The sequence below is a fragment of the Chroicocephalus ridibundus genome, chromosome 3 (genome assembly GCF_963924245.1).
Source record: "Chroicocephalus ridibundus chromosome 3, bChrRid1.1, whole genome shotgun sequence".
Classification (NCBI taxonomy): Eukaryota; Metazoa; Chordata; class Aves; order Charadriiformes; family Laridae; genus Chroicocephalus; species Chroicocephalus ridibundus.
This window is the reverse complement of record NC_086286.1, coordinates 68072887-68083064: the sequence shown is the minus strand read 5'-3', so window position 1 is coordinate 68083064 and position 10178 is coordinate 68072887. Positions and strand designations below refer to the sequence as shown.

The 10178-nt window shown below is 46.4% G+C and overlaps 1 protein-coding gene across 1 annotated transcript in view; it reads left to right on the top strand.

Annotated features, from left to right (window-relative positions):
- The first annotated feature begins 1241 nt into the window (after positions 1-1241).
- Positions 1242-10178, top strand: part of ENPP1 (ectonucleotide pyrophosphatase/phosphodiesterase 1) — a 59202-nt gene continuing 50265 nt past the window's right edge. The window contains exon 1 of the mRNA XM_063329587.1: positions 1242-1436. Coding sequence (XP_063185657.1) covers positions 1248-1436 — 189 coding nt within the window. The 5' untranslated portion in view covers positions 1242-1247. The remainder of the gene's footprint in view (positions 1437-10178) is intronic.

Sequence of the window (10178 nt, the reverse complement as noted above, 5' to 3'; positions counted from 1 at the left end):
TGGAGGTGTTCAAGGCCAGGCTGGATGGAGCACTGAGCAGCCTGGTCTAGTGGGAGGTGTCCCTGCCCAGGGCAGGGGGGTTGGAACTGGATGATCTTTAAGGTCTCTCCCAACTTAAACCATTCTATGATTCTATAAAATAATGGAAAAATGAGATACTTTTAGCAATTTTAAGCTTAAGCATACTTTGCGAGTTTTGGTGCTACTGAACGCTCCCACATCTCTTAGAGAAATGAAGAGCAATATATTCCCTGGTGCCGGCGGCAGGCTGACGGTGCCGGCAGGAACAGCCGTGCCTACACACAGGAACCGTGGTGGGACTTTCCCCACGGGCAGAAAGAGTGGGTAAAAATGCTAACAGCCCACCTCCACCTCGCCAATTTTAGGCCCGAATTTCGTGACAAGCAGTGGGAAACGATACCATGGAGCCCAAATACAAGACCCCGAAGGGTTCCCAAACGCTAATGTCACTCTAACGTCGCAGCACCCCCTGAGCACGGCCTGGCCTGGCGGCGGTTATCCCAAAGTCACCCCAAGCGAGGAGAAACGTCGGCTGGAAGGGTGCTGAAGCCGCCCCGTGTGTGCGAGCACCCGGCTGGCCCGATGCCCCCCAGCGTGGGGGGGTTGCCGTGGGTGCGGTGGACGGGAGCGGGACGGGAAGGGGCGAAGGGAGAGCAGCACCTTCGGCCTGCGGAGGAGACCAGCGGCACGGCGGGCAGAGCTCGGGGGGCACAACCCGCACCGGGGGGGTGGCTGCGTGCCTCTGGCGGCACCAGGACGGGGACCGAGACCGGGACCCCCCGCCCCCGCCGCGCACACCTGTACCGCCGCCGTGACGGCTCCGGGGAAGGGACGCCTCACCGCCCCCGCCCGCTTCCCGCGCCGGGGGTTGGGCAGCGGAAACTTTCTCCGCGCTCCCTTCGCCGGCGCGGCCCGGCGCCCTCCCCCGGCCGCTATTTCGGAGCGCCGCGGTGCCAAGGCGAGCGGCCCCGCCGGCCCCGGGCCCCGCTGCCCTGCCCCCGGGAAGGGGAGGCCGCGGCCCGCCCTCACCTGCGGGAAGGGGGCGGGAAGCGGGAGGCGGCCGGGCGGGGAGGGGAGGCGGGGAAGAGGCCGCTCCCCACTCCGGGCCGCGGCCGGCGGGGGTGCCGGAGGGGGAGCGGGGCCGCCGGGCCGGTCGGGGCGGGGCCGGGCCGCCACGCTATGAATAGCCGCGGCGGCGGCGGGCAGAGGGCAGAGCGGCGGGGACCATGCAGGGGAACGGGCAGCAAGCAGCGGGGAAGGGCCATGAGGACCACCTCGGCGGGTCAGGGGCGGCCGACGGCGGGCTGCAGGCTGCGGCCGTGCCCATGCTGCCGGCCATGGAGGTGGCCGAGGAGCCGGAGAAAGCTCCGGGCGGCAAGAGCAAGGACCCCAACACCTACAAAGTGCTCTCCCTGGTAAGGGCCGGGGCGCCGCCTGCGGCGGCCGCGGGGCGGGCGGCTTTCCCCGCGGCTCAGCTCGCCGGCGGGCTGCTGAGGGCAGGTGTTTTCGCCCCACGGGGCTGGGGACGGACAAGCCTCTCCCCGGCCCCTCGGGGACGGGACAGAAGCCCGTGGTGGGGCTTTCGGAGCCTCCCGAGGATAGGATCCGTCCCGCCGGTCTGGAGCGGCGTCGGGAGGTGGGAAAGCGCCCTGGGCACCGGCGGTTCCTCGGGATGCCCCGGGCAGCGGTGCCGCGGGACCCCGGCGCCATCCTTCCCGCCTCCGGAGTGGGCAGCGGGCCTGCGCCGACGGTATGGCTTATAGGCGGCAACCTGCCTGAAAGGGGGGTGCTCGTCATTTTTACTCTCTTGACAGCGCTCAGAGTTGAATCGACTCGATTCTTTTGTAGTGTTAATGGTTGTCCCATCTCCCATCGTGTGGTTTTAGCTGTTTGGTACAGGGGACGCACCAGGAAAGACAAAAACAGGTTAAAGCAGGACAATATTGCAGGAAAATCTAAAAAGAGTTCAAGAGCTGAAAGGATAGAGGAAGTATAAAAACTTTCTTTTCATTGAATTTGAAGTACTCTGGATTGAAAGTTTGTCTTCAAGTGCTGCTTGGAGCAGCATTCAGCCCTCGTTCAGAGGCCCCAGTGGCCAAAGCCATTGTTAGCAGGTAGGTCACTTTCCAGTTTTAGCCACGCTGCTGTATTATAATTATCCTCCCTGTAGAGATGTGAAAATTAAGGCTTTCCAGACTGCCTGGAGTAATCGTTATGAGACTAAAATCATTATCAAGGTGAAAGAACTGCAGCATTCTTGAAAGGAACCTTCAGTGGAACTGCAGCAGACTTTATTACATAAGTGTATTTATATATCCGCGGTGTAGTCGTCTTCCAGTGCATTAAAGCATAGGGATCAAGATGCCTTTCCAAATTTACCTGTGCTTTGTTATCTGGTTACTGTTTCAAACGAACCATCCACCATATCATAGTGACTACATGTTGGTTGTACTTTTCTGACATAAAGGGTGGTAAGCTGCATTTCCAAGTTTGTCAGAACATTATAAGAAAAATATCAAAATTCATGTAAGGGTCTAAGGTAGTTTCCATGTGGAAGTCTCTTTGGCAGCTGTTCTGAGGGAAAGTCCTCTTAAATAAACGTAGCAGTTTGTAGCTTGTTTCATTACTTTGTTGTCTCCTGGGGAGGTTAGGTTGTGCCATAAAAGCCTTTGCAGTTGGATGGTGAAAACAGCTCAGCTTTTTTCAGGCTTAGAAATATGTAGCAATTGTGAAAAATAATCATATACTGTCCAAAACCTTGTATTGCTGCTCTGAGCTTTTTAGGCTCTAATACAACAAAACGATGAGAGATACATGGCCACTCAAAGACAAGTTGAGCAGAAGTGAAAATGTTTGCAGGTACTTACTCTTCTGAATGAAGTCCTTATTTTCCAAACCATAGCTCTTCCCTGAGAACTGGCAAAACAGTCATCCTGTGCCAACTGAAGTGTCAAAGTGAAATATATGTCATCTATATCAAAATAATTTAAAGCTTCTAAATGTAAATGACTGTGCAGTATTGTTTTTCGCTATTGTAGACACTGGGATGATTTAGAATATTCAGGGAGAACTTGAAAAGCTTTCTAAATACTGCAGGTGATACTGGATTGAGTAAAACAAGTATATGTTTAACCTAAACGCCATGTCAGAAAGTGGAAAACTGGAGTTGGAAATGCAAGTTCTTTCTCACAAGCCAGTGCATTTACAATGCATTGATGGTATCATTCTGATGTAAGAAAGATGTGAGTAGACTTATCTGCTTGGTGTTTTGGGTTGGGCAATTTGAAACTACAAAAGTGACTAGACATAGGTAGGCTCCCTTTGCCTGCATTTACCCTAGTTGTACGCAGCGTTGCTTCCTTTGAGTAGATTAAAAAAATCTGGTTTCAGGTAAGTTTATGTTGCATTTCTTGTAGAAACTTATGAGTGCATTTCTGGTGATTAGAAAATACTTGAATTAGTTTTTTCATTTTTCTGGAAAGCACAGACTTGCTTGCATTCCCTTCTTCCTATCTGTGTGCCTGACACCCATTGAAGTCTGTACTGTTTGTGAATAAAACCTCGGTGTTTCCAGCTTCCGTCTATGAGCCAGCCAGAGGAACTGCAGAGTTCCCATGTTCAAAAAGTTGTATCATGCGAACTCTACCCATGGGTTTTGTTGGTTGCTCCAGAAGCCTCTGTGTTGCATGGCAGTACTTAGCTGTTAACTGAATATATGTTGGTTTAGGGAGGGTGTAGGTAGTTAAGGAAGCAGTATAGAGTCACCTCCACTTCTAGCAGTGTTTGCTGTGGCAGAATTTATTTTAAGTTCGGCTGTAGATTTTCATACCATGCAGGTTGCTCTTCTGCTGCTCCTGCACAACAAGGATTCCACAAGTGGTGGGCCAGGCCCACAGGGATTTACTAACCCATGGTACTTCCCTAAGGCAACGGAATGAAAACATCCAGCAAGAGATGGTGATCCTTTTATCCATTTATGTAACTTCTGTGCACACCTTTTCATTTACTGTCTTGCCGATTTTTCTGAGCTTGTACCTTTGTCCCTCAAAGCCCAACGAGCTGTCTCCTGCTTGTAGTCCCTCCAGGCTCCCCTGCTGCGACTGAGCAGCATGCTCCTGCCCAGCAGCACTGTAACTCTTCCTTAGCTTGGAGGCTTTCTATTCCAGCTTGCCAGTGACTCTCGGGCATTGCATTTTGGTCTGATTCACTCATTCCATTAAAATAAAAATTTCCATGCAATTATAGCATTCGAAACATTGAGGTGAAAAAAAAGTAACAAAATAGACAGTGTTTCTTTTCAACAGTTTCAGACTTTCTTTGTCAGAACTGGAAAACTCCTTTAAACTGGCACTTTTGTTAGAAAATTTCTTAAGGAGTTTTTGCAATTTGAGAATTCCTGATTGGAAAAAAATTATCAAAAAATTCCAGGTAAGGTCCAGACTGAGACATTGAATGGGTGCTAGTCTCTTCTAAAGGGTAACTCAAGCATTTCAGAGTCCATAAAGATAATAAATTGTGAAGTTTTAAAAAAATGCTGCAGCAATACATCTAAAAATATTTTGTAAGTCTGGAATTATTTTTTTCTTGTACCCTTTTCATTGAGTCTTTTTTTAAGACTAGTGTTTCATGCATGTGCCAAACACTAAACGGTCTTCTGAAATTTTGTTTTATTCAATTGGCTTTTGCAATTACCTGAGAAGGTAGCTAGAGCTTGTATAATACCTGTGAATTAAAACAGGTCTACTTAAAAAATTAGGACAGCGTAACTCCTGGTGTGTTCTCCCAGAAAGCTGCTCTGTGTCTTACAGCTGGTGCAGATGCAGTGAGAAGCAATCCAGGATATGTGGTTGCACTCCTGTAGGTTTGGTTACTTTTTCTTTTGGGTGGTTAATGAGCCCTTTATCAGCCTTGAGGATCAGATTAAGGAAGTGGGTGAGAAGAGGGCTTGTAACCATCAACGAAATCAAGCCAGCGATGCATACTATGATAAAGATAGCATCCTTGGGGGCCTCTGCACTTCTCTCGGTTGTCTAGTTATCTAGCGTTGCAAGTTAAGTGTGGTGGGCTGTATCCAGGGTCTGGTAAATCAAGAGACATTTTTTTCCTTTCCCTGTACTCAGCACTTGTTAGTTCCCACCTGGAATACTGTGTCCAGGCTGGGGCCTTCCAGCACAGGAAACATCAATTCAATTGGAGCAAGTTCAGCAAAGTGCCACCAAGGTGATCTGGAGCTCTTCTCCTGTGAGGAGAGGCTGAGGGACCTGGGCTTGTTCAGCCTGGGGAAGAGATGGGTTGCCTGAGGAACACTTAACAGCAGCCTTCCCATACCTCCGAGGATGTCATCAAGAAGAGGGAACCAGGCTTTGTACTGTTGTGCACAGTGGGAGAATGAGATCATGGCAATAAACTGAAACAAGAGAGTTTCTTATTGGATAATAGAGTAGGGGGGAAATCACTAGAGGGATAATTAAGTGTTGGAACAGAGAGGTTGTGTTGTCTCCACCCTTGGAAGTTTTCAAGATTCAACAGGAGAAAGTCCTGAGCAGCCAGGTCTGAATACAGCTTTGATGCAGCTTTGAGGTCCCTTCTAGCATTATGATTCTATAAATCTGTTTCCAGTAGTCCACTGATCTCTATATAAAGTTTAGTGTGTAAGATCTGAATCATAAACCCCCATAAATCATAGTGAGACAGTCGCAGCCCAAGGGAGAATATCTCTTGTCAATTAATAGCTGGCATTGCTACAGTCAGGAGAGAATCTAACTATAGAAGAGACATCTGTTGGCTATCAAGATATTTTATATGGAATCATAGAATAGTTTATGTTGGAAAAGACCTTTAAGATCATCTGGTCCAACCATTAACCCGGTACTGCCAAGTCCACCGCTAAAACCTGTCCCTAAGCACCACATTTACCCTTCTTTTAAGTACCGTAAGGGGTGGCGATTCAACCACTTCCCTGGGCAGCCGGTTCCAATGCTTGATAACCCCTTCAGTGAAGAAATTTTTCCTAATATCCAATCTAAGCCTCCCCTGGCATGACTTGAGGCTGTTACCTCTTGTCTTATCACTTGTAACTTGGGAGAAGAGACCGGCCAGCACCTCTCTCCAACCTCTTTTCAGGTAGTTGTAGAGAGTGATAAGGTCTCCCCTCACTTTTGACTGGCCACCAACTGGATGTAGCTCCATTCACCACCACTATTTAGGCCTGGCCATCCAGCCAGTTTTTCATCCAGCGGAGTAGGTCCCTTCAAGCCATGAGCAGCCAATTTCTCCAGGAGAATGCTGTGGGAAACTGTGTCAAGGGCTTTACTGAAGTCTAGGTAGACAACATCCACAGCCTTTTTCTCATCTACTAAGCGGTCATCTTCTCATAGAAGGAGATCGGATTAGTCAAGCAGAACCTGACTTCCAGTCAACTGGGACCTCCCCAGTCAGCCAGGACTGCTGATAAATGATAGGAAAAGGCTTGCTGAGCACTTCTGCCAGCTCCCTCAGTACCTTTGGGTGGAATTCCATCCCATAGACTTGTGTAGTAGGTCGCTAACCATTTCCCCTTGGATTAAGGGGGCTTCATTTTGCTCCCTATCCCTGTCTTCCAGCTCAGGGGGCTGGGTACTCTGGGAACAACTGGTCTTGAGAGTCAAGAAAGAGTCTGGTCTTAAGAATCCTGAAAGCTTTTCACCACTTTCCTCCAAAATAACCCATAGCTGCTGACTTTCTGCTCAACAGGGAAAGATGGGTGTGCTGTGTCAGGATTTTGGAGACAGCTGTAGGTTTGTTTGGTTCTTTATTTGGTTTGTTTTTTCTTCAGTTTATTTTTTCTTCCCCCATAGAGATGAAGGTGTGGAAACAACCTTTTCTTATGTAGGTGTCTGGAAGATTGCATGCCTGTTTTGTTGTTTTAATGCTCATGGTTTTCTTCCTAAATATGTTTGAGGATGCCCAAACCTTTGTATAGATTAGTACGTTTTTTGAACAATGCATTTCTATATTCTTTCTCTGGAAAAGATGCAAAATACCTATTGAATTATTTTATTTAATATACTTGTCAACTTAATCTTTCTTCTATATCTGCTGTTGGAGAAGGAAAGATGGGGAGCGGTTAGTGAAAGAGCAGGTGGGAAAAGAGTTAGACTTGTTGAGAACTAGTGTGTTGGCCCTGATCCTTCAAACGCTTGTTCTGCTCTCAGGTTCGGGCTTCTGAGAAGTGTGTGAGATCACTGGGTGAACTCCTCTGTCTTCTGCTGTGTTGCTGCAATGTGGTCTTGATTCCTGGAGGAAGGACTGCATAGAAAGCTGGTTCCAAACTCACGGATTTTTCACTTTCTGCTCATCATGCAGGCTTGGGAATTAACATAACTCATGTGAGAAGAGGAAAGACAATGACAGGAAAGTGTTCATGCCCAAAACTTGTGATTTGGAACATGGTTATTGTCCTCAGCTGACTTTGGTGTGGGTATTTTTGTGGGTATCAGTCAGTCCTTAAGCACTGGATTCAAGGACACTGTACTTTGTACCTGAGTTTGGGAGGCCTCGGTGCCACGTTCAGTCTTTCCTCTAATCTTTTCTGGCCCACAGCAAATCATCCCAGTTCAGTCTTTTTTGTACTGTTGTGCTTTATGTGCCTTGCCTATTTTTTCCTTTTTCAGTAAGTAAAAGTAGTCCTTGCTGAAATTACTTCCTTCTGCAAGAGGGTTGGATTGAGCTTAGATGGGACTTTTGTGTTCCAAGAAACTCAACACAGCTTTAACAGTAATATTAAAGTAGCTGACTGGTAGGCGATATAATTTTTTTAGCATCAAACATCCTTTGGTGAAATATGAAGTAAAAAATGACAATGAGAGGATGGCCGTAGTTTAAATAGACTTTGAAGAGCTTGGATTCAGAAATATTGAAGCAGTTCTTGACCGGTCTCCAGTATTTCAATATTTTGTAGGAAACTCTATTCCAGTGTTTGGAAATGTTGTGTCTTGCCTGTCTTCCGTCAACATTACAGCTGTCCAGCTCCAATGGTGGCTTGTTTTGAATTCTGAAGACAAAGTAAAAACTCATGTTTGACAGAAGATGGGGTGTTTTTTTTGCATTTGCTGTTGATATTGCTTAAAGGCATCTAATTACAATACAATTATAACTATAAATAAATATAATAAATATGTTGTTATTCAACTTAATCTATCAAAAGGAAAATTGGGTTTTGGTTAATTTTAAGATCATTATAACTTTTAATGTTTCTCTTCAGTCAACTTATTTTTCAGGAAAGACTTTGCAAATAATTCTTGTTATACACCCAACAAAAAAAATTCCACTTATATAAAAATCCTCACCAAGGGAGAGTAGGGACTGCCTTTGTTTATAATTGTACTTGAAACTCATTTTAAATTCTATTGCCAAACTAGGCTGACTTTGGGTGCATCTGTGCAGCAGTCAAAGGTGTGATTGCGACTTTGCTAAGCACACTTCAGCTCTCTTTAAGCTGGGTAGTTTAGGTATTGCTTTCAGCATAGAAAAAACAACGTGGAGTTTAGGACAGGCTGCAAGATACTCTCTTATGTAGCTGAGCTGGAGGATTTAAGCCATGTGTGAGGCTTCAGTCACCCCTCAGTGCAGTGTGTGAATGCTTCTGGGTTCCTGGACTCCAGCTGGAGAGCAGAGCTTGGAGCAGGCTGAAGTACACCCAGCTGTGAGACTTGGGGTCTTCTGTCAACACTGCTGGCTGGTTGCCTGCCTGAAAACATACACATTGTGCCTAGAAATTTGAGTGTAGACTATCTGCTGATAGATGACGCTGTAGTGAGCTAGGATCAGCCATTTGGTCTATTCAGGCAAAACAAATGAGTGACTGGGGTTGTGATTGGTGTCATGTGTGCTCAGACTTCCTGCTTCAGCATTCAGAGCTCTGACTTAATCCATGCCTTAGGGTTTTCCTTACCTTTCTTTAATTTTGTGGTAATAGTCTTTGTCTACCTGTCAGGCATCAGATGAGGGCAGGTCCTGCTGAAAGAGAAGGTAAAACTATCCAGATGTGTCAACAAGGCAGACATGGGCAGTGGCCTCATTGAAAAGGGATACTCTCACCATACCTGAGCAAGGCAGGTTTGGAGATGCTAACCAGGTTCAGCTGATAGTCTAGATTGCCAGATGAGTACATAGTGATGAGGCAGGTCCAAGGTCAAGGAAGGAAGTAAAGCCTGTGAGTTAGGGTCAAGGTCAATAGAGTGCCTGGCTAAGATGGACACGACTGCAGTGTGGCTGCAGGGGACAGAGGCAAGAGATGGCTAAAACAAGGTGGTGGGTGACTCTGCTGAGGCTTCTTCCAGCTTTTTGTTGAAGAGCTGTCTTCAAGGCTGGTTGAGGTTTCCCAAACAGTGCTCTAAACAGCTGAAACAGTATGGTAGAGTATGGCCCCAAGCACATGTACGGCCCCAAGCACAGGCAGCCAAACTCCTGGGAGGGGAGGGAGTGTGCTCTTGGTCTGAACACCACCTCCATGTGGTTCTGCAAGGCTCTCGGATACTAAAATAATAAGGAACGCATTAATAGTTTGAATGGATAGATTTTCTGTAGAGATAATTATTAACTTGGATTCATAACAACTTAGTTACTGTACTAAAACTGTTAGATTGCAGGCAAGGCCAAAGATATAAAAATTATGCAAGGCTTCCTTCCAACTCCTGTTCTTTAAAATTTTTCCTTGGCATTCTTTCACTAATATCAGTAGAATTACACAAGGAGTGAATTGTTCTGATTTGACTGCCCATGGAAGCTACGTTTTTGTTGCTTTCAGCTGAAAGGATAACTGGAGCAAATTAAAGGCTTTCAAAACATGAAAAGTATGAAAAGTTTCTCACCTTGGAGCTGGTGATAGAAATTAATACATTGGCAAACATCACTGTGACCATATGCTATGGGCAGTGGATGAATACTTGTTTTAAAGAATGTTCTTTCTGACAGAATTTGGAAGTGTTCTGCATTGTAGTGGTGTTCTTTTTGAATGAAACAGTAATATGTATGACTATCAGAGAACTTATTTTATAATGATCAATATTGTAATGCTATTTTGAAAATAGGGCAGGAAGTAAACCAACATAAAATTATTTTTTGCTTTTCAGTGCAGAAAGTATATTTTTCTTTTCTGCACAGGTCAGCTGTATAAA